Below are 25,473 nucleotides of genomic sequence, written 5' to 3'. Positions count from 1 at the left end.
AACTGAGGCAGCAAAAAAAAAAGGCGTAGCAGTCGACAAAAAATTGCCAAAAATCCATGCTAAGTCTTAGCTACTAAATATTTGCACTTCATTATACTAAAATTTACTGGCATACAAAACTGCCTATCAAAATATTTTATAAAGATGCTGATTAAAAAGTAAGATATTTTGGTGATATGTTCACAGCCCTGCCGGCTAGATACTTCTCATGTATATGTATATGTGAGTTCGAAGAGGTCAAAATATCTTTTATATCTTTTGATGAATAATTTTTATAGTATTTTATGTATCAATTGCATGCATTAATTTAGCATTATTGGAAAGATATATCTTGACAGCTTGGAGTATTCGTCAAGCGAATAATCTAAAGTACTATTGATTAAATGAAACTACCATTTCAATTAGTGCATTGCAAGTTTGTCAAAGTTCCACACACTCATACCAATTGTAAATGTACATACCCTGCAGGTAAAAGTTATCAATTGATAAAAAATAACCCGCTTGTAGTTAGCCTTTTTGTGGGTTTTCGATAAAATATACTTTACTTTCAGTTAACTACAAAGAGGTAACTTGAAACTAGTTGAAAAGTAATGCAGTAGTCAAGCAGACGTAGTCGAGAGTTTGTTTTCTTTAAACAAGTTTCTATTTAAATATCCTCATACAAATTTTACTTTTAATACACTTTCTTTCTACACTTCACAAATACTTTTTCAAATTCGAAAATCGAATTTTTATATTATCATTTTGAAGTTATGTCTGACGTAATTCAAGTATAAGCCAGCTGCAGCAGAATATGTACACAAATATGTAATGTTAAATAAAGTCAATATATAAAGAACAAAAAAAAATTGAAAAAATTTAGTTTTTCTTATCGATATTTTATGTTCAAAATTAATTAGTTACAAGATAGTTGGTCCCTAATACAGACTTGACTATTTCGAGGCCATCGCCATACAAATATCCTCAAAGAAAATATACAGATAATAGTGACCTTTAGTTCCCTCCTAATCAACTTCAAATTAACTTGTAGTTAGATTCATTTCCTGCAGGGTACGTATGTGTTTCATGTTAATTATTTACATATATATATATAACCGTATGTATCCTAGTAGCCTACACATACATAATTCAACTTTAGCCCAACCAATTGGGGAATTAAAGTTGCATATCTTTCCAAGACGCAACGATAAATGCACAGCGAATGCATTGCATTTTACTTAGCTGTCTATACATAACTGGATTCTATATACATACTGTGTACATAATTATGTGTAGCATTCATATTTAAGTGTACATAAATGCATAAGGCTAGGAGTCACTACATTAACGTATGTATGTAGCTATAGAAGCTCGTCTTTGAAATGTAAATAATTAGCAAATGTTTACGCGTCGCTCTGTATGCATAAACGCAAAGCATATACAAATATCTAGCGATTAACATACACACACACTCATATACACACTCTCATACACTGACACAAGTATGTGCAATATTTCGATAATAATTCAAATATAGCGACTTGTTTATCTTGATTATTAATTAGACGAAAACGAATTGTTGCTGTACGCTACACAGAGCGAGTCGGTTAGTGTGGGATTGGGCGCAGACAAACTTCATTTGCTTCCCATAGAAATTCAAGGATAAACAGACAGAACTGCCAAGTACATAAACCGCACGCACAGTTGGCGTGCATAAGCAGCAAGCCACACTAAGAAATTTGCGAAAGCAGGCGGTGGAGGGAGGAAATAGCGGACTTGCAAAGCTTCGCCAATAGTGCGAAATCGAGGGAGTTGCCAGTAGTTATGCTCAAACGCAGGACATCAAACCACAAAGCGCAGGAAGCTCGCAAACCCGCGGACGCTGGTGAGGTCGTCACTGCTGCCTGGTGGTTGACAAGAGGGGAATGGCAAGCAGACTATGCAAATATTTTCGTGGAGCGCAGCATGTCAAAAATTTTAGCACCAAAAATGTTTATGTTTAACTACGAATTCGGCGTCTGTATGGTGCTCAAAAAGCGTAGAAATCAACAGGATTATTAAAGGTCAGGATCTGCTAGAGACAAGATTTCTGGTGGTGGTGTTCCAACACAAAGCCTTTAGTTAGATTCCCAAGCTACAAATAGGCGCCACAGTTGTTGGAGCCTTAGCCTCCACACTCCGCACTCAAATCGATAGAATTTCGGGCTAAATAACCGCCACGGAACCAAAAAGAAGTTTTAGGAAATTACACCTTTCCATCCATGAACTTGTTAGTCAAGGGTGAAGAACAGTAAAGGTAAGGGAGTTTGATCAATCATTAACCAAAAGGCTCAACAACTTACCCAAAGGTAAACAACTTAAGATATTTTGCGAAAAATTTGGCCGAATTTAAGGCTTCAGAAGCTTTCTGATTCTGACTGCTGCGCAAGAATTTTAGTTATTTCAAAATCTCTTTCTCACAAAGAACATCCAGCTTCAGAAAGCAAGAACTACATATACAAGAACAGAGGTGCCACATCGTGCCAAAACATACAAATTTAAAACTGCTCTAGTCCCGATTCGAGCTCGAGGACTCAGTCAGCAGTAGGGGCGCCAAAGCTCTATAAATCTTTGCATGGATCGTTCCAAAGCAGCTCAGACATTAACTTACCCGTAGTAGAGACAACGTTACTATCAACTAAAAGGCGGGGGATGGTAACTTTCATTGAAAAGAAATGACCGACAAACCCATAGGCTGTAGAGGTTCTTATGGGCCTCTGAGTTTTATAAAGGTACGAATAACTTAAGACTTGAGTTGCAGCGATCTGTGTACTTCCTACTATGTCAAAAGACCATTTAAACCGCAAAACAATGACAGGAGCAAATCATTAAGCGCAAGGAATTACCAATACTCCAACAGCAGTTTGCATCGAAACGAAAAACTTCTCCACCTAAGCAAATTATGACTTTAACTTGAAGCGACTACAAAACATAGGTTTCCAACTGTAAGAGCATCTGTTCCAACAGGGTACCACCTGAAACACTATCGGCAAAATTTCCTATTAACCCCCACTGTGTTGTCATTTTAAATGTCACAACCACTCCTTCGACGAGTGACCCGTCTGCCGCGCTGTTTAGCAGCGACAATGCGTGGGGCATTTTGCACAAGAAAACATCGAACTTGCGAGCGCACATGCCTCAGACAGCTGTCGAAGAAGCGACAGGAAGAAGGACACCAGCCTTGACTCAACTTAGCCAAATTGCATTTTGCATTATTGCCATCTTATTGCGTAAATTTGATGCGTTTTGCCTTGGGATTACAATGTATGGACAAACAAGCAATGCGGCTTGTGGTGAGGCAGTAAGGCAGTGAGGCGTACTATAAACGGACTTCTGCAGGTATGCATATGGACCGGAAAACAAGCCACGCCCAATTACTAACACTACTTGCCACCGCAAGCAGCAGCAACAAATGCAATCATATAAGCAAACAAACGCTACCCACCATCGCTCCGGATGTTGCAGCTAAATGCTACATGAAACTTAAGATCCTCTTCCCCCCCACACAAACTAAAGCAACATCGTCTTCGAAGTAATTGCATTAGGCTTTTGTTATGCAATTAGCATAAGCAGCTGCATACGCTTATATCGGCCCCTATCTTAATAGATACTTATGTACATTAGGGCGGGTCAATTTGTATGGGAAATTTTTTGTACTAAGAGCGTATGGCACAGAAGGATTCTATGTGTAATTCTAAGCAAATTTGCCGAAGAAATCATGGGTTTCAAATCAATTTGGAGTTTGCCAAATTGCGAAAATATGTTTTTTAGCATTTTGCTGTAGTTTCGTAAAGTGCTTATATTTTGTATATAAACATGCTATATGGAGTTTGGTTTTTTTGATATGAGGAAAACAATTTATGCACTTAATTTTGTCTTAAAACTTCCGCAACAGTGACAATTTTTACATTTTCTTCGAAACCAAATTGCGCAATTTGGCAAACTCCAAATTGGTATTAGACCCATGCTTTCTTCAGTAAATTTGCTTTCAATTACACATAGAATCGTCCTATACTATACGCGCATAGTAAAAAAAAAAATTACCCGCCCTAATGTACATTAATGTGCATGTGAGTTGTCTTAAGTACACTTGCAACCAGCGGCGGCGGAAACTAAACAGCGGCCTGCGCCCAACATATTCTACAATGTCCGAAATTTCACCTTCACCCCAACTGCTGCTGCTGTCAATTCGTTTAGTGCGCCTCCACTTGCATTAACTGCGACTGACGCAAATGCATTTGCTGTTGCTGAAGACATTATAAACATAATTATAATTATTTGATGTTGCTGCCCCTAACCCGCTGGAACTTGCTCCCCCTTTTCGAGCCGTTGAGTCGGCAAACGTAAGTGGTTTCTATTCAAAATTCCATATTTGAATTCAAAGCAGTAGTCATGCTGCAACGGAATGCATACTTATGTATGTATATACATACCTATGTATTTATGTATTATGAGTAGCAGCTATGTGTGCGAGCGATGAATTATTGACGATTTTTAGTTACCAATTATTGCCAAATAAGGCAATGTTTGATTGAAATTGCAACTGCAACTGCAACTGCATTCGCTTTGCTGTTGCCGGACGGCGCGTAGCTGTTCGGTCAACGGTTGGAAAAGCGAGCTGAATACAATGCAGCAAACTAATAAGCTTGCCTTATAATCGGAAAGCATAAAAGCTTACAATTTATTAAGTTTGATAATTATCTTCATGACTGAGTGATATAAATTAGTATGCAGCTGAGAAGTTAGAAACTTACGTACGAAAGGAAAAAAAGCCAAGAGGACTCCTCTGTTTTCAAACTGGGAATAGACATAAAAGCTAGAGAAACAAGAATCCGCATGGAGCTTTAAAAATTTAAAGGGAGCATGATCGACACGTCAACATGTGTTTCTCATCTGTAAGTAAGAGTAAGGTTTTGTACCAGATGTGACAACGCTGGTATTTACTAAGGAGTCAGTAAATTTGGAAGAAATCTTAAAAGGCTATTACCGAATTGCATCATTATCGCTATCAGACAATACAATGAATTCAATTCAAATTAATAACCGAACAGCAGATTTATACAGACAGTTTTCCAGTTGCAGTCTAATAAGAATTTAACCATATTCAGTTTTTTGGAAGTTAAGTTTAATTTTTTTTTAATTTTTAGTTTAAATTTAGTCGAAAATTGAGATACCGAAAGCCTTCCAGTAATCATACTATTATGAAAGGGTTAAGGTCCGATGAATAGGTATACTTAATGCTCGTATCTTTTTTCGGACAAAAAATTGTGTATTGTTGCGAAACAATTCTGTTTCGCAGTATCTCCATTTAAAAAATAAATAAAATTTAGAGTACAGTATTCACCAAACAGTCTTTTAATAAAATAAAGGAATTCCTGATACTATGTCTACTTGTTTCACACCCCACAAAATTCATGTAAATCCAAATTAGAAAAATTAAACAAAGTTGCACAACGACAATTTTCTAGCTTAAAGTGTCTATAAAATACCGTTAACTTTTGAAAAATTTTGCTGACGGAAAAGTCCTTATTTAGAGACTTCAAAATATTTCGGTCGTATGCACTATTTTGTACATAATCTGCGTACGATGAGACCTGTTGGGAAATAACTAATTATTGCCTTGATCTCTTTTTTGGCGGACAGACATGCATACAATTTTGATAATTTTTTATAATTTTAACTTTTTAATATTTTTGAGAATATAAATTTTTTGAATGTTGGCATGTCAAATGAAAGCTTTTGGCTCTTTCTGATTGGCTGAAGCAGAAAGCTTTCTGATACAACTCTGCGCTGAACTGGTCTTCAAACGAATTAAATGATTTAACTGTTTAAATTTTAAATTTAATGCGATTTAACTTGTTTAACTCGTCGTCTAGAATTTAATGAGCTACAAAACTGTATACTTAGATTTTTTTTTTAAAACCCATGAATAAAAAGTTCGTTGTGAAATGTTTCTAAATTTCTCTACAAAGTGGCAGAGAAGCGGATCCCCAAGTACTACATAGAAGGCCTGATCTATTCTATAACTTCAAAGGCAATACGCCGTAGGCCCGAAAGTGAGCTTCTGACACTAAAAATTGTTTTCGCCAAAATTATTTGGCCTTCGGAGGCATTATATCCCCACTAGCGCAAAGATATTCAGTCCTCAGGAGCTGAAGTTTAACCCTCGAAAGTATTTCAGATGATGGCCCAGGAATGGCTTTGCTGAAACTTGCTGTTATTTGCAAAGAAAATGGAATATATTTTCGATCAAGCCAAGATAAAGTTAAACCCCTCTTCTATAAGGCCAGATCAGGGCAAATCAGAACTCTTTTTATTTTGCCAACGTGCGCGGCTCTTACGTAAACTGGACCTCAATGGATTCCAATCGGATTTCTTTTTCTCAGACTGGGAAAGATAATTAAACCGCTGGGTCTAAAAGTTGATGAGATAAAAACCCGGGCTAATAGGTAGTCGCTTAATAAAATTAACCCGGGCTCTACCTGTATACACCCATGGAGCTTCTTACCTCATTAGTCTTACAGAGTTAAATAGCGAGAGAGATTTAATTGACAACAAAGTAGCCCTAACTGCTGGCATATAACAGCGATTGTTACTTGAAAAGGGCGTTCACAGTGAGCTCAATCGTACGTCCGACCAAGATACCTAAACCAAATGGATACACTTGCTAATTTGTTTAATAAGCCATATGAAATTCTTCACCCAAGAAAGCTCTTAAGACCACGTGTAAATTAAAGACTTTAAAGGATTACCAACTGCAAATTTGAGGAATTTTCTCAATCTACAAACACATCGCAATACATACATATTAAAATAATTACAGCACAGCATCCTTATCACAGTACATATCTCGACAACGTCGTCGCCCAGTTTTGGAAAATAATGAGAAATACTTAAATGCTAGTCAAATTGGTAAACAGGATATTACATGCAAGACAACAGTGATTACGCAAACAAAACAATGGTCAATCTGGTGGCGAACAAGTGTAGCAAATTGAGATAAATTGGAAAACATTTCAAATAATTGCTTGTACTACTACCAACAACATACTGCGAAACATATCTACGCACACAGCTTGAGTGAGCATGAAAATGCCAAGAAAAGGACCAAAGCAATACACAAATTGCCAAGGATTGCAAGCGTAGCATACACTAAGCCAGGAATAGGCCAGTCAGCCGCCGGTCAGCGGAAGTATGTAAGACTGCAACCGGCAAGGATATGCAAGAAAGCTGGGCGCACGTTTGCTGCCAGCATGCGCTGAGGATGCATACAAATAGGCTGACAGTTTAAGAAATTGGTACAATTTTCGGCCAGACAGCAGTTACTTAGTCGAACAGCTTAAGTGCCCTGCTCGCACGCATGGCCGACATGGAGAGCGCATGGACGTACAGACATATATATTTTTTTGTGGCCTAGAATTTGCATTTTAAATGCCTGCAAGTGTTTTATATTTACATTTCTTACAGTTGAGTGGCTTAAGTACATTTTGTGGCCAATTTGGTTAAGATGTCGGATCGGATGTGTGTATGCATGTATGTGATTGTGTGGGAGCAGAGTGGGTATTTAAGACTAACGGTCACTCGATGGAAGTGGTAGTTAATTGCTTTAGGAAAATCCTTCAATGAAAATGAAAGTGTTTTTTGCTTGTGTGTAGCTGTTGTTGTTTTTGCTTTTACACACATTTCGTGACAAATATTTAGTACAATAGAAGACCACAGTGGGTGAGATTGTGAATTGGGTGTAGGGAATGTGCAATGAAAGTAAAAGTGTTGCTGCGGTTGATATGCTAATTATTTTTTGTATCCTTATTTGAGTTGAACGATAGTAGGGGGTAGATTAGTTAGTGGTTGGAATGAGTTAAAATTTATGACTGCTTTAAACACTTAATTTACCGGAAATGTGCGCCGGAATGCGGTTAAAGGTGAGACGGGGTTTCTAAAGGACGATGGGGGAATGTATGTATATAAATCGGAATTTTAGGAATAAATTTCTTAAGAGATGATATTGAGAGAAATTATAGATTGTAGGGTAATGAAAACTTCGACCACATAATTGTAGCATATTTTTACGCCTTGAATATTGTGAGATAGAAAAAAAATTTATTTCGTTCGCATCAAAGCATGCAACATACCTTCAAACCCCAAATTTTGAGCACCATTGGGGCTTTACGGGAACCTGAATGACTCGATGGCTGGCAGAACAGTGTAACCTTGAAATGGTTACGCAGAACAAAAAACATAACTTAAGAGGGGCTTCAGTGTACGCGGATGGGGCTTATGGCAACTCGCAGAGTACTAGCCGAGATCGAAATGACTTGCAGTTCCAAGTTCCTTTAGCCAAAGGTGCGGCGTAGGCGGTCAAAGAAGCGCGGTAGGGTCTACCTAGCGGCAGCTTTTTCTAATAGCAATCAGCTTTAACCGCAGTACAGACCAAGTCTTTGAAGGGGAGATCTGCTTCGCGGAACGTCACTATATTTATTGACGGTCCAGCTGCATTGAAAGTAGTGTGGTGAAGAATCGTTCGGAAATGTCACCCACCAAAGTCACTGTTTACTTTATTCCCGGTCATGGGATTACTGGATTGGATGGTTGGGCACGTCGCGGACTCACAGACTAGCGGATAACCACTCTACAACCAACGATTTGTTTTCTACTAAGGAAATACATATATGTTTCAAGTATAAAACTGCTGTAACACCTGAGACGATAAGAGAGCCTCAATGTCTCAAAAGCTGTCAAGATGAAAAACGACTCAAACACTTGGGATCGCGCAGATTTTTCAGTAGGTTGACAGAGATAACTGAAATTAAACAATCGGACCTCCGTAAATAATTTAACAAACACCGCAATAACATTTTGGAAAAACCCCGGAAAGAGAAAGTCTTGGCACTCATGGAACTCAGTACGCGGTGCGGATTCACCAGGATAGGGCTCTATGAAATTCATTAGCTCTACCGATCTTGTACACGTACATATGTTGTCATGATCGACACCAGACGTGTGAGTTGGCATCAATCATGGTGGTCGAGCTTTGCATCGAATTTACCATTCATGCCTTTCTACTTGATCCACATGGAAGCAAAGTTCACCTAAAAGTGACAGGACAGAAGGAACTATCGATGAATGAAATGTTGCACTAGGGATGGACAGAACGGTTTCGAATTAAGCCCAGAACTTGACTAAGGTCTTTATGGGCTGGTTTCTCCAACTCAACTTAACTTAGTTTAGCCAATTTTTTAGACTAAGTCAAGAATAAGCTGTGTAAAAACTATGCTAACTTTTGACTTAAGTCCACAAATTGGCTAAACGAAGTTGAGTTGGAGAAACCAGCCCTATGAATCGCTAATCGTCTGTGTAACATAAAATAAACAAAAAAAAACAGATGCTATCCTATGAAGAATATGTACATCCCTTCAAAACTTAAAGTGCTCCTGGTGATGTCTTATTTGGCAACTTGATAATTTCAACTTCGTCTACTCATCTACAAACTTGAAAACTAATTTTGATGTACCACCACAGAGTGCATTCCAACCAAATAGCAATAACCCACACTAACCACTATTTACACGCATCTATGAATAAGGCAGACCAACACCTGCAAGCACTGCGCAATCAAGATGGGCGCGACCAGCCTTATGATCTGATTATGGCAACTTAACGTAACTTAAAGGCTCTCAATTAAAAGTTCTCTTAAATGATTGTTGCTTTTAATTGAATAGCCGAAATTTTACGTAACTTAATGCCACGTCAAAATCTGTTTCATTTTGATTTTCTAAATTCTAAGTTCCGTTAAGTTAAGTTAAGTTGCCATAATCATGCTTTTAGTGCTGAGAAGTGGGCTTTGCGGCAAAGACAAACAAGGCAAGCGTGCAGCAGTAACGGTGCAGGGAAACGCTTAAACGCACTAATATGCTAAATTTCCTAAGCAGCAAACTGAAGCTTGGGAGTCGAATCAAGAAAACACCGCGCGAGTCAGTCAGTTAGTTATGCACCTCTCAATTACTTATGTATAATTCAAACGGGGGAACTGGAGCGACAGCAGCAATAACAAACAAACTAAGTAGCTGCAGGTGTGCAAATATTCCATTCCAAATAACAAGCCAACTCTCGAAGTTGTGCGCGGAAGTTTGTGTGTGAGTGTAGGCGCAAGCTTGCATTATGTAATCACAGGTGGAATGTCGAAATTTCACTAATTTCCAATAGCAAATGCAATCAAACAAACATACGCATTAATGCAAACGCATACATTCGCACACATGCAAATACAGCTGGGAGAAATGCATTTGTGCCACCATAGGCCGTCCGGCTGGGCGCAATTTGGTTAAGAAGAGCAAGGCGAGTAACACGTTCGCCTATTGGTGGAATGAGCAAAGCCTTGGCCAATAACAACAGCTGCAAGAAAAACAAAAAAAAAAACCGAAACTGGGATGGTAGTTGGATGGACAGTTAGTTGCGTGAATGCGACGCAATATCTACACACGTACTACAGATACAACAGGCTGAGGCAGATATGTAGCACCTACAGAGGTGCAGTGAATTTGTTAGGCGCAATTATAGCAGGGAGAGTTGGGTGATATACATACATACATAGTTGATAGCCGAAAGAGAGAGCAAGAGGTGCGTATGACAGAGAAGGTGTTGGGAGACCTATATGAATTGGTAGGCTGTGATTGCTGTGAAGCAAACTATCCCAACCAGGATCAGAAGTGAAAATTGCAGCGAAAATGTAGCTGGATTTCGGGTAGTCGATTATTTGATATGGAAATTAAATTTAAAATTTTCAAGCAGGCCGATTACATTTTAATCATTTATCTAACGAAGACCAAAGCGCAGAATGCCGAGTTGAAACCAAATAAAGCGATATCTAGTCAATATACCCAGCAGATAATTTCAGGAGCTAATAGACCTTCCTGAGAATCAAGAAGACTTCCACTTTGCATTCCTTTCTCCTTTCTTTTTTGTATGGAGTGGCACAAATTGAAGGGCTTCTGCTTTCGCCATCCATAGAAGGGCTTCCAGCAGGTCTTTTGTAGAACGTACTTTCAAAGGCCTTTTGAAAGGGTTCTTCTAAAGCTGCTTCTTTTATCCGTAAAGATCATACTCCTTTAAGGTACATATTTATTTGAAGTTCATATGAAATGTGTAAATAGGAAAATCCCTTCTAGAATGCATACAGGGAAGCTCTTTTTTCAGCACTTCTTGGGTAAGCCGAGCTATATTGTCTTCTGCAAAGTGCCTCGAACAGACCCGTAATTCAATGCATCCTGACAGACAGACCCAAGATTTGGCCACAGTCCAAGAACCGCTCATGCCTTCTCATGATGTCTACCGCTTCGACGGAAATGTACATATGTAAGAAACTCTCAACGTTAACCTCTACTAAGACTTGAACCAATTGAGGTAGAATATTTGTGTATGATATTTCTCAGCTTTTAAGGCATAACGAAAAACATTATTGTTATTTTTATATATATATATATTTTTTTTTTTAGGCTCAATAGCCCATTGTGGGTAACACAAGTACCGGAAGTGACCATAAATTCTCGCTATTTGTTACAAATTGAAATAATTCAAGAAGCATATACATATGGTGAGGTGGAGCTGAAAGATCATATCAAATAGTATCGGGTTTTACCTAACCACAAATCACACGATATTGTCAAACTTGGGAAAAAAGTAGCTGCCAGCGAAAAACTTAGTTTCTATCTGTAATGTGATGGAAGTTAAAGCAGTAAATAATGTAGACAGTCACTAGGCGAGAATAGCGCCGTAATAAAGTTAACCAATGAAACCACAAAACAAACCACACATTTCTGCAATAAACACACTCAAAACTAGCAACCAAACATCCCGAAAAACAGCAGGCGCACTATCGGAGCATTGTATTAGAGTTGGCCAACTTGGAATGCATGATGTCAAACTAACACAAAAACCCAATGAAAGGATGAAAAACTGATGCCAGTGAAATTGTAAATATGAGCGGAGCTAGAACACCAAGCTCTCTGCACATACCGACAATGATGAGGTTTTCAAAAACCAACATACATATCGTTGCCTTAATATAGAAAGGCCCTATCTGACATCGTCGCTGATTTACAAAAAGTCGTAACTAACTAAAAATTGAAAATTTACGTTTTAATTGATTATGATGCATTTGATCGAATTATGTGGCCTCACATCGTTTTATGCAATAAAAGATTTTAGTTAGTTACGGCTTTGTGCATTTCAGCGACGATGTGAGATAGGGCCTTTCTATATTAAGGCAACGATATATTGTGTGGCTGTTTGGGCAGGACACAATGAAGGGAGCAATTTTGACAATACGAGGACACGTACATACACACATATGTATGTATGTATGAGCATTAGAATGCACCACCAAAAAAAATTGCGATTTTTCTGCCGGAATTATAAAAGTTAGTAGGTATACTTGTAAACTTCATCCAAAATATTTCGAAAAAATATTAAATATTTTTTCCGAATTTCAAAATACCTCCAAAAATGGAGTTTTTTATGAATAAAAATATTTTCTTGAAGGTTTTTTGGAATTCTTTTTTTTTAAATATTTTTATGCAAATTTTTTAAGCTTGAACTGTTTTTTCATAGGAGGTGATTTTTTCAATACTTAAAAAAAATTATTTTTATTCATCGAAAAACTCAATTATTGAAGGTATATTCAAATCGGTCCATCTCACGTAAAACTTAATTTTATCCGAAATATTTTGGTGAATAATAATAATAGATTTTATAATTCCAATGGAAAAACAAGGCCGATTTTTTTTTTATCGGGTGTGATGCAGTCTAATGTGCATGCATGCAGCAAATTCTCTTGCAAGTACCAGGGCTAAAGAGTTTCGGGAACGCTACTGAAAGGCGCATAACAGTACAAGACTGGAGAATTGGTTTTTCCGCAGCCCACGAACAATTATATTCGGCAGAATTACAAGTCAGTACGTTAGGCAGGCAGTGCGTAACGAAATCGCAAGCTTAAGGGAACGAGTGGTGGGCCCATGAAAACTTCAAACTTTGCAAGTTTTTGTATTTGTCAGAAAGTTGAGCGCTGCTGGCCCAAAACTAACCATTGCAGCAATGCTATGTACCCAACCAACTGGCACACAGGACGCACTTTCCAACGAAATGCGCCACCATAACCACCACTCGCCAGAACTGACTATACCGCCACCACCATCGCCTTCCTGCATTCCTGCTTTAGTGCCCATCTTTATTTCAATGGAATTGCTGTCTGCTATTCACCAGGCACTTTTTGGGAAATACCCACAAAGTGGATGTGGGAACTTTAGCCACCGCTGCTATGTTTTTGTTATTGTTGGTGGTGGGTGTGGTGGTGGTGGTGGTGGTGGTGAGGATGGCGTTGATGGTGTTGGTGATTAAATTCGTGAAAATTTTAAATAAAGCTACTGTGGCTGCTGACTGCTGACTGCTGCCTTCAATGGGTAGTTGAATGGATGGTTGGTTGGTTGGTCGGTTAGTTGTCGGCATAAATAAGTTAACTGCTTGGGTTTTACAGATAAACATTTGGGTTGTTATGCACGTATGTAAGTGAGTTAGTACTGTGGCGTTTGTGTGTAATGCCTTGTAGAATTTAAAGAATTTAATTTGAAAAGGAAGCGCGGCAGAGGCTGGGAGACACATTTCCAGCAATGAAAAGTTCTCAAAGTTGTCAATAACGGGTGGGTATTAAGAGGAAAGAATGAACCGACAAGATTTTGCAACTTTCGAGTTGTTTGAAAAGAGAAAGAAACACAAGCAAGACATATGTAGTTAACAGTGATTAACCCTTTTACAAGCAAGAACTGCTTGGTGCCAAATGGGTAGTTGAAGCACACACAAGAAAAATTGTGACAATTTTGATGACGGTCCTCAAAGTGATAATAAAAAAGTAATTTTTAAGCAAAAAACACTGACTTCAATTCCCATATAAAAATTTAAGGTAATCGCTAATTTCTTCTTGATCCAATGATTGGATTTAAACCAAATTAGGATGGGTAATAACTTTCCTTTAAAAAAAGAATTATAGAAATCGGTTGACGTGGTCCAAAGTTATGCGGTAACATACATAAAAAAAAAAACAAATAAGAATATTTCGACGTTATCAATTCCTTTTCGTGAAGTCGGTTAAAAAGACATTCGTCGTTGTGTCAGAGTTGGTCCAGTGATATTTAAAGCAGCACTCCGAATTCTTATCGTGTTAAGTATTTATATATTTACAAGCCAGTTGAGAATTACAGCGATGTTCGAGTGGTGAAAAAATTTCAGCCTCAAGTTTGTTCCTTCACCGGATTTCAGCCGCCGTATTAGTATTATTATTCATATTCTGACCCGATGTACATAACTTCTCCAAGGACGTCTAAAAAACTATCCCTATGGAACACATTTCTTACTCACCTGGCACTTCTATTTTATCTGGATCTTCATCATCATCAAAGTCGGAGCAAGAATCATCATCATCATCCAAATCGACGTCGTCGTCAAAATCGATTGACTTTTTCAATGAAGCCTGCAAGTAAAAAGAAGGTCACATAGACGTTAAAGAAAGTTAAAATGTATAATAAAGATTTTTAAAGTAGAAAGCAAACTATAAGAAGAGAACAACCAGCCCACAATAAATCCTGAATCCCTTTACCTAAATCCGCGCGAAGGGCTTTAAGGCTATCTAATTAATTAATTATGTACGGATTATTCGTAAACTACGGAAGGTATTAGAGGCAAACTATTCAGCTTCAAGTCATGGAAAATGGCACGGCAAATTGGGCCCATTTTCCCTTTTAATAAAGAACAGATTGGAATAAATGGGGAAAAAACGTGTAGAGGTCCTTGTATTTGGAAAATTTTATAGGCGTTTATACAGATCTCACTTTTGTAGCTAGCTTTCGCAAAAAATTATAGTCTAGCGAAGAATCTGTACGCGCCACTGATCAAATATACGCCGATGAATGTTGCAAAGAAGCGGGCGTAATAGATCTCAAGATTAAACTTCACAGACTTGCTAAGGGCTTTGAAGTTAAACGATGCATTTAAAAAATAATAATAAGAAATGGTTTCTAATAGTATTTGTTCCGGATGATGGAAATTTGTTCCAAAATGCAGTGTCTTGATTGTCTACGGTGCTTCCAGAAACAGTTTGATGCAATGGGTTTTAAATCAAGTCCGGGTTCCTTTATTAACTTTTTACAGCGCAATAAACTACCAAAATAATTAGAAAACAAAACAAGTAGTCTAAAGATTCACAGAATTTTTTGCAGAGTAGACGATTCTTGTATCGCAAGTAAATGTATTCGAATTTGAGTCTAGTTTCTTCATTAAAATATTTCAAAAAACAATAGTCCAAAGCCTTAGCTTTTAAAACTCTCTTTGATTATGCAGATTTTATTTAGAACCGACCAAGCGATCGCGACTATTTTTAAGCTGAGTTTTATTCGGAACGTTGGATTCCAAAGGCAGTTTACTATGTACAAGGAATTCAAGTTGTCTGAGGTTTAGTACTACCAAGCTCAAGGCTGATTATCGTACAACAATATTCTTTTTAATTTGGAATTCGAAATTTAGAAATTTCGGATCACAAGCAAGCTTACACCTCTTTCAATTACATTCGGTTTCACTGGTTTCGGGCTGGGTCGAACGTGAGAAGTTTATATATTTTTTTCAATTCCAATTTTTTCACATTTTTTTCAAAGTAGAAGCTACTGTTCAGCCGCCGCGTTAGCAACTTAAACACTTCCCAGACACAATAACGAAAACGAAAAGACCGTTATATCATTTTAAATTTACCACCCCTTTTACACACTCCCCCAAAAGAAAAACATTCCCAAAGGCAATTAGGCAATCTGACATGACTGTGTGCGTATTAGCCAGCAAGCGTTGCCACCTCAAAAATCGATAAGCATTCAAGTGAATTTCCAAATATAAAACATAAATTTTCAACACCAAATACACTTTAATCAAAGGCAAAAAACTCACAGAATAACTGCAATTCGACAACTTTAAGAAAGCACACTTTTTCTCAGCACCAATGAACTTCTTCCTCTATAGACACTTAGTCAAGCGTTTTGTAGCAAAACTGGAGCGCTGTATCTGGGGGATCTGAGCTGTTTAAATGACGTCTACACTGCACCTAACGAACTCATCAACTGGCACTGTGACTATGAACGACCGGGTCACATACTCTCGACAAGCTTAACAAAATTCATTTCGAAGTGCACAGCCGATATACAGAGTACATCCACGTACATGTATGTACCAACAAGCATTTGTTGTAATCGTTGTGTGGCACAGGAACAAAAACGCTTACAACAAAAACAGAGCAGTGGCACAGCGCAAAAGCGAGCAAGGAACGAGTCGAACGAGCGTAGCAACCCTTTTGCCAGGATATACACGGAAAATAACAACAGCAACAAAGAGCAGGTGGTGGCTAAAGCACAGGACAAAAACAAAGGCGACGTTGTGGCACATATAGCACACAATACACAACACAGAGCAGAGCAGAGCAGAGCAGAGTAAAGCGACAACAGGCATGAGCCGGCAAGGCAAGGATACGAAGCAATTGGTATATAGAAGTGCGCGCGCGATGGCTGGATTGCGAAAGAAGGTAGGCAGGTGGATGGATTTATGGAGACGACAAACAGATGAACGGACAGTAGGCATTTGAGCGGATAGTTCAAAATAGTTGCCAGCAAAGGCAGCGAGACAACAGGCTGTGGCACAAACTTCAATTAGCGACGAGCCATGGTCGCTTGTGGTGTGAATGTATATACAGATATATATATATATATGTTTATTTATATACCCGTATAGCACCAACGCCCACACCCAAGCAAAGGAACACCAACAACCAAGAGACGAAATGGCACAACCCAACTACACAACAAACAAGGCGGAGGGACAAAATGCTGCTATCGGCCGCAATGCCAACAAACGTTAGGAGTAGTGTCGAATTTTCGTAGAGCTGATGGACGTTGAGGCCTATTGTGTGCTGTAGCGAGCTAATGGCTGAGGAAGGGGACGACATAACAAGCATAAAAACATAAATTCACAGGCACAACGAAACACACACACACACAATTGTAGGCAAGCGAGGCATAGAGCACCTGTAAACAGCAAAGTGGCAGCCTCTTTTGTAGCCAGGCACATCACACTGCAGATTTTCAAAAAGCACAAAAACTATTGCAGCAACATAGGACACAGGTCGGCAACGGCTGAGGCCTGACACGCACTAAAAGTTTTGTATATATGTATGTACGACCCACCTACTCGGGCATGAGCACGACCTCGCCTCTACTTCAAGCAGCCACCTTGCAACCACCCAGGAAGGAGGTACATACTAAATAGTAAATGGAAAAAGTGAGGCAACATCAGAACACATGTCAATAACTTATCCGAGGTTCGCCACAATTCCTCCATCATACTTTTGGTATTCGAAAGTCTTTTTAAAGGGTCCGTGAGGATTTCTTTGCAGTTCTGTCCTTAACTCAACGACATCAAACGAAAGACGTTAATAGGTTTCAATCGGCAGTTCATAAAACGTTACTCGGCGTGCAGGCTTCCAGCTGAAGCTCTTGGGCCGCAATGGATGGGAAATGAACTCCAAGTACGACAATAAGGTTACCAGAATTCAGAACTTTCGGTAGATGCTTTTCATGACTTATCTTATACAAATAGACGACACCGGAAGGCTTGTAAAAGATTAGGTGATTAGGTGCGCACAACCATCTCGTAGCACCTAGGTTCTATTCTCGATTCGACCACCATCCAGAACCGGGTTTTTTTTTTAAATAGATAAATCGAACCAGGGTGGAAATAAGCTAGAGATCTAATATGCCCCTCTGATTCATACACTACCCTAATAATATTCCGAAGTACAGCGGGTTGTTCGATGAAACGATATGGCATCACATTAATAGAACTTCTGAGAAATGGTAGTTGTTATCTTTATCATAACACTCGGATAGCCTTAGGACTAAGAACGGGCGTGTACTGCGTCTGTGGCGGTAATTCGTCATTCTATGCGCTGATGAGTGCTGACCGTTCGCCGAGCGTCTCGGGAATGCGGTTCAAAGCAGAGCGTCGTTGGGATGGAACTGCCTCGAAAGTAGCACAGTTTTGCTCCAATCTTTTTGGGACGAAGAAATTAAAAAAAAACCCGAAAACCCAAAACCAACTCAAACGACGTCTTTTATTTAAAAACTAATAAACTTCTTCATGTTTGAGGTAGGCCGATGAAATTTTCAGTAATGATAGCTCAACGCTTCTGGCATGGAATTTAATTATTTCCTGCTTTAATGACTTCACTAAAAATATTTCGAGAAAATATAATAAAACCAAAAATTCGTGGAATTTAATTTAAATATTTTATTTTTGTAAGCCAATAAAGTTTGAAAAACGAAATTCGAGAATGTGGTCGTGTCTATGTATATTACTCCTCAACATATGATTGTTTTAAAAATAAATATTGGAAATTTCGCGGATATTCAAGGATAAAATTTTAAAAGGACAGTTTCAATACATATTCGTCCTTATGCACAATTTAATTTTATTTCTACACAAGTTTCTCTTTTACATATTTGATACCCATATTGTTACTCTACATTGCATTGAATTTTTTAAATACATTTTTTTATTAATAATATCTTTGAAATCGCAAAGTCCTATTAAAAAATCCTCCTGCCTTCAGTGAGAAAAACTAAAAACGCAGTTTTACTATATTGGCCCTCGTTTCGCGAATACGTTGATTTTTTTGTGTATCTGTTACGCGGTGTGATAACTAAATAAAAAAAAAATCAAGTGACGAAGGAAGAGAATTGGAGCTTATTAAAAATAAAACACCCTAAGCCTTTGCTTCCAATCCGCCAAAAAGTAAAGTCATATCACTTAAAATGCCCGCAAACTAGAAAAACAGGATCATAGACTATTAGAAATTCAGCAAGCAACAACCTAAGAAACCCCAACCAATCAAAAAAACTTAGGCAGGAGAACAAAAAAAAAAAATCAAACAAAAACTCCCGGCCAACCCCTTCACTTGCTCAACAAATAATTATGAATGCTCACAAAACCCCAAATGAAATCAAAAACGAACGACCTTGCAAAAAGAAAGCAGCGAAACAAAACAATACTAAACACTCAGCCACACATGCAAATCCTAAAATGAAGAGAAAAAATCAAAACACATTAAAGTACAAAAAAAAACACAAATAATCGGTGTGAAAAAAATTCACAAAAGCACCGCTATTCCGCCACCAAGCAGATATCCTGTGTCCTATATACGCAGCTGCATGCATTTGTAACGGTGTATGTGTATGAAAGAGAAAATTTTCACGAGACGCAGATACTGCGAATTTCACCAGCGCCTTCCTGCGTGGTATACGAAATTAAAAATGAAAACAAAAAACCCCGATAAAGGACCAAACAAACAGCTGCGTGAAGTAGCAAAATATAAAAAAAAAAAAAAACGCCACAAAACGAGGCGAAAAATGTAGTGCATGCCAAGGAAAAAAATGCGAGCAAAACAAAAACGGAAAAAATAAACATATGCTCTCATAGCTATAATAAAAGGACACTGCAAAAAAAATGCGCCAAGAGACGAGCTAAAGAAAAAATGCAACAAACTCTCAGTTATACACACGCATTTCGTGTGGGAAAAAATCGACTTCGGCTACTTTTACATACATATCCTTTCTGTTGTATGCATTCGCAGAAATTGCGCCCGGGTCGTTGGCATAAAGATCGGGGTGGTAGGTTGGTGTGCGCCTGCGCATGTGCAGGAACTGGGCTACATATGTACATACATATTGTTGGTGCATAAAACTGAGATGTGTATAAGCGCTGCGAAGCCAGGCTAAAAGCTCGACAGCCGACATAAGCGACTTTTGCGGGGGTGGTGTGAGTGCACGTGAACTCATGGCGGGTCACAACTGCGACAGCACAAATTTACTAATGTATTCTATCTTTCTCGATGGCAAGTGGTTATTTCCCTTGATTTGACAACTACTTCGGTATACGTGCATATATACATATGTACATTATTTACAATAACAAATGGCATTTTCGAGAGGCCAAACAATTAAGCTCGCCAAAGCAAGGCAGTGGCTGAGTGTGAGTACCCGGGCACATTTGGGCTTATTTAAATTTTTAAGCTCAATTTCCCCCAAAAATTTTAAATTTTTTATTTAGAATTTTTAGAAGATATGTATTTTGTTGTTGTAGGTAAGGGACGATTTCTAGACACCCTTTTTAATCTGGCTCAAGGTTACCTGAACCAGGTAACTAAGTGGGCGATACACGGCGGCTTCCTTGTACTGGCGTAGGGGAGTTATCGGTAAAAGGTGAGGTATCTTGTTTCACGGAGCCCTTGTCTGGTAGAACTCACTAGAATTGTCGCAGCACAAACTGCTATTAGGCTCAGGGAAACCGGGTGGTAACACTGTGGAGTTCTGGAGGGCTTTGACTTCGCCTTGAACACATAGATTAAAGTGCCTCCGAAATGGCTCCCAGAAGCTCCATCTCAAGGTATATTCCCTGAAGGGAGGACTGGATAGGGGGCGGGGTTAATCGAAGAAAGGAACGGTAAACTTCTTCACGGACGGATCAAAACTTGGAGACGGGGTTCATGGAGGTTTATTTTGACGGAAACTCTCCACCAGAACTTGTGCAGGCTTCCCGACCTCTGCAGTGTCTTTCAGGAAGCAGTAGACTCACTGCTAAAGGGTGTGATGGTGCACTCGAAATCGGTAAATGAACGTCTGACCCCTCTATCAATCGCGTCGGAGTACTTCTTTATAAGGATAGTTTAGGTGCCGGGTGACAGTGACATCGCCGGAAACTGCGTGGCGGATGGCCTGCGTTGAAAAGGCATCCTTAAAATGTTATGCCCAAAAAGGGAGCAACCAGGGACGCCCCTGTCCTCCTTCGGTACACTATTGGATGGTTGGGCCTAGTGTTAGCTCGGCGACTCGGAACTGTCAAAAATCCTCTTGCCCATACAATTTGTATGAAGCATCCCACAATAGCGTGACGCTAGCGCCGAGCAACTGGAATTTTGATTTTTGACAGGGCGTTACGCGTTGAATTTGGATACGGAAGATGATAAGAAAGTGAAAGAATAAAAAAGTGGAAGAGGAAACGAGAATAAAAACGAGAGGAAATGAGAAAACGTCAAATATATTACGCCGCGTTGATTTGGGGATGGCAAGCGCTGGCACTCGTTGTGACTGGAAAACGCAACGCTTAGCGCTCCAATTTAGGGATGGCAGTTAGACAAAAAAGATATACCACAATGAACGCCAAGGAAACAATTTTGTACTGCTTTTTTACTTGTGAAAATTGCTGTGGATCAATGTTGGGCAAATTTTAATTGTAAGAATAATTAACAATTGCTGCGACTACAATTAGCAATTCGTTAATTATAAATGTGGAGAATTACAATTAACAATTAATTAGTTCTTAATTGTAGTATAGAATAACAATTAACAAATTATTTTATTACTTAACTTTTTTGTTTTGTGAATTTTATTTAAAATTAACGATAAAAAATTTTTACTCTATATACCTGGGACGTGGATATTATAGCCATCCACATCCCAGGTCGGGACCGCATTTTTTACTTTAGTTATATTGATGCGCCTTGTATTTCGCTGTTTAAAAACAAATCACAGACCGCTAGTAAAAAATCTCCTAAAAAGTCCGAAATCCACCAAAAGCAACCATGTGACCTTTACCCCGGTCTTCATGCTTCACAGCGGCTAGCAGTGTTGCCAAGTTTTGAATTTGAAAAGGTACTAAAATCCAAGAAAGGTCGCCTTTATTCTCGAAAAAAGCTCCAAATTTTTTATTGGAGGATTTTATGGACTTTGTATGCATACAAAATTTTATTGTAGGTATACCGATTCAAATTAATAAAAATTAATGCTTCTTGCTCGGCGGTCGAATATTCGTAATTCATTTTACTGTTAGGAGATACTGGTGAATTTTTATATTCGTAAAAAATTATGAAAAACTCGGCCCAAGGTCTAAAGATCGATTCCTGGTCTCAGAAACATGGACGTTTTTGCAGGCAATGGCAAATTACCGTATGTAATTCTGGCACGATTGAAAGTGCTGCCCACTTATTTTTTTTACAAACATATGCTCTATCGCTTATGATTGTCATTGTACCATAATTTTGTTTCCATTTTTGTAAAGTTTCTTACGAAACTTCCCATTGCTCTAAATTACATATATTACGCATTATTTGATTCAGATTAACAGTTTTTGTGTCTTCAAACTTAAACAAAAAGCACCAAAAAACGCACCAACCACCTAATACGGTAGACAAACGGGCTCGATTATTTGCATAACCAGCCTTTATTTGCTTTAACTCATGCATTTTCCTCTTTAAAATGAGCATAAACAGCCGAACAAATGCACGAAATTTTTGGGAATTAACTCGGGTCCGGGGAATTTTCGATGACAACACTGGTAAAAACGGCCAGTTGTTGTCTTTTGTACAAGTAAGCAAACGAAGCAGGCGAGTTTCGCGTACGCGGTAGCCGAGTGGTGACCCTGCAAAAATCGCGACTACTCCATGCATGCATGTAAAGAGTACTCCCGAAGGACCATGGAGTACTCCAAAATTATCCACAATTCATATAAAAAATATGGTCCAATTAACATTGCGATGTCCTAGGGCAGGACCATATACTCCATCTCTGCATTACATGAGAGTAGCACAAAACTACTCCTAACATACTCCAATGACATTGTCGTTATATTTTTTCGTTTGTACACGGTTTTGTTCTTCACTTCGCAGATGTTTTTTTTGAAATGAATAAAAACCAAAAACAAAAATTAAAAATTACATGTTGCCTCTGATGACATTCGAACCCAAACATGCTGGGAGCTAAGAACTAACAGCTAGCATCTCTACACGTTCAGCTACAGCCAGACATGCAAATGTACTTTCAAATGCTTAACTTGAATCACATTTCGTTAAAACACGAGCAGTGATCGGGTAACAATAAGTTGGTGCAGAGACACGAGTTGGTTCGCTACAGCATGACAGAGGAGCACTTTTGTAAGTACTCCAATATACCACAAATAGACTACATGGTCCAACGATTTTTGCAGGGGAGAGCTGCGGGCTACAAGCCTGTAGCTGCCAGGTTCGATCTTCGGTTGGAGCTATGCGAAAAAAATTTTTTATTATTTATTTTATCTTTTTTAATTTTATTTTATTTATATGTATATTTAATTTTACTTTATTTGGTTTTCATTCGCATTATTTTATATCACATTTCTTATTTTACTATTAGTTAATTTTAATTTTTAGAGTTGAATTTTATTAAAAAGTCAACAACTAACTGAAAGCAACGTAAAAAATATATAGAACTTATAAAAAAAAAAAATAAAAAAGTCTACTGGCCGTGGAACTCGAACCCACGACCTTGCGCCTGGTTTATCCGCATTACTGCCGTATGTAAGGGTAAAATTTTAATTTGCATTTATGCTTATTAATTCTAATTAATTTTCTCCATCTGTCTACCATATAACTCGAAAATTTTCGCGTTTTGAATCAAGAAAAGCACCAAATTTAGTGCGAAAAGCAGGAAGCTGGCAACAGTGGCAGCTAGCGACAGCAACCTGGCCAACTCAATGCGATAGAAAGAGACGACCCTACCCATGCGCTGCTGCTACCATTCCACAAACAACACAGAAGAAAAGAACGATGATAAGCGATTGGATAAAACGACGACACAACAACGTGCAAAGAGGAAAAAACAAAAAAGAATGTCTTCACAAAGGAAAATTCAGAACAATCATTGCAAGTGGATTTTCAGCTTACAACTTTTCGAAAATCGCACATTATGATCAATGACCACGTCGTTAAAAGATATTTAAACATTTTGGTTATGCACGCAAAACAACAATGCGTAATTATGCAAAATGTTCGCTCATATGAAAAAACACCGCAACCGTTTTTGAGTATTACTAAAAATTACGAAATAATCAGCAAGGCAGCAGCGCTGCGTTAAAAGGCAGCCAAGTGTGCCAAGCGATACATGCAATTTGATGATGTGCCAGCAATATTTTCCAGCTTTTCCCAACAAATTATTAACAATGCAAAATGCGCCGTAAATTTATATGCTTTTCAGACACAAAACTCTCTGAACTCCATTGAGACGTAATACGATGACTTGGTGAACTAGTTAGTTCGCTGCCTCGGCAGCGCAGCACCCGCTGTAGAACACGGTGTGCTTTGCGATAACTAAAAATTTTTCATTTTTTGCACGATTGCAAGACACACGTCAAACAAATAACACTTTTACTCACCATTTTCTTTTATAAGCGACTTTGCCGGTCACGAAAAAATGCACTAAGTTTCTATAATTTATCTTTTTTCACAGCGCGATCCGGAAATTAATACTCGTAAGCGAGGCAACGCACAAATCGCACACTTTCTTCTCTGCCGAAATTCCGAAATCAACTGAGCCACAGAGTTGCCGAGCTACCGTCCGTTTGCTAATTATCTAGCCAAGTGAAAACACACCAAAAGTTTTGCTTCGGAGGGATTTGTGAGTAATATTGAAGGGGTTACCATGTAATCAGACAGACACAAAGGCTGAATTTCTTTATTCATTCTGAACGCTTGGAATAAACTTTTTTGTTTACTTATTCTTTAGAACGTTCCTGATGATATGTAAACGTATATTTCAAAAGCATTCTGTTTATTCCGGCTGTGAAATGGGATTATCCGGAATGTATAAAGAAACGCAGCCAATGAATGATAGAATACGGGATTGCGCATTCCCGATGGCGCTGACAGTGCTCAAGTTAAAAGTAATAAAAGCCGAATAGGAGGATGCAAGAAACTGTCAAATTAGTTAGTTATCGTAATATTCAATTTTTTTTTATAGGAAAGGTGGTTAAGGGCATTGCACTACCAGCTGCCGCCGCCCTGCTGTTCCGATGTTTTTTGCTATTTTGCTATCATCCTAATCGGTTTGGGACCAAAATCCACTACCGGAATCGGTGCTAGGGACAAATTTAAGCCACAGAGTTACCGTTCATTTGTTTACACCCGATTTACATGATTCAAGTACTTGATAGCAATACTTGCTTATTTTCTTTTGTTTTCTATTTGCTTTTACACGCATCAATTCTGTTGAATTCAAGCTTTTGGTTCTTTAAATGGGAGACAACGAAAATGTCAAAAGCAAAGCAAGAAAGTTGAAAGGACTCAATGGTACAGATGCATGTGTACTCGTCCTTTTTCTTCTCACCAGCAGAATTGAATTCAATACTTGAACTGTGTAAAAGCAGTCTTACGTCAGATAACGTTTATAAACGTTCTCTAATGGAACCTTGCGCTAGGGATGGGCATCGTATCCAAAGAATCGGGGTTTTGTTTAATCACGGTTTTTATTCAGGTTTTAAACCGTTAAAAAAACCTGTATTAAAAACCCGATC

The 25,473-nt window shown here is 38.4% G+C and overlaps 1 protein-coding gene across 1 annotated transcript in view; it reads right to left on the bottom strand.

Annotated features, from left to right (window-relative positions):
- The window catches only part of sno (Protein strawberry notch), a 38,974-nt gene extending 14,382 nt beyond the window's left edge, over positions 1-24,592 (bottom strand). Inside the window, exons 1-2 of the mRNA XM_017607272.1 lie at positions 24,337-24,592; positions 14,425-14,536 (exon numbers count right to left, since the gene is read on the bottom strand). Of these exons, the coding sequence (XP_017462761.1) occupies positions 14,425-14,536; positions 24,337-24,339 (115 nt within the window). The 5' untranslated portion in view covers positions 24,340-24,592. The remainder of the gene's footprint in view (positions 1-14,424; positions 14,537-24,336) is intronic.
- Positions 24,593-25,473: the final 881 nt, after the last annotated feature.

This window comes from Rhagoletis zephyria, unplaced genomic scaffold, assembly GCF_001687245.7.
Source record: "Rhagoletis zephyria isolate East Lansing unplaced genomic scaffold, Rhagoletis_zephyria_1.1 Rzeph_scaffold_00006, whole genome shotgun sequence".
In the NCBI taxonomy this organism is placed as follows: domain Eukaryota; kingdom Metazoa; phylum Arthropoda; class Insecta; order Diptera; family Tephritidae; genus Rhagoletis; species Rhagoletis zephyria.
The sequence above is the reverse complement of the archived record's forward strand: the minus strand, read 5'-3'. Positions and strand labels throughout refer to the sequence as shown.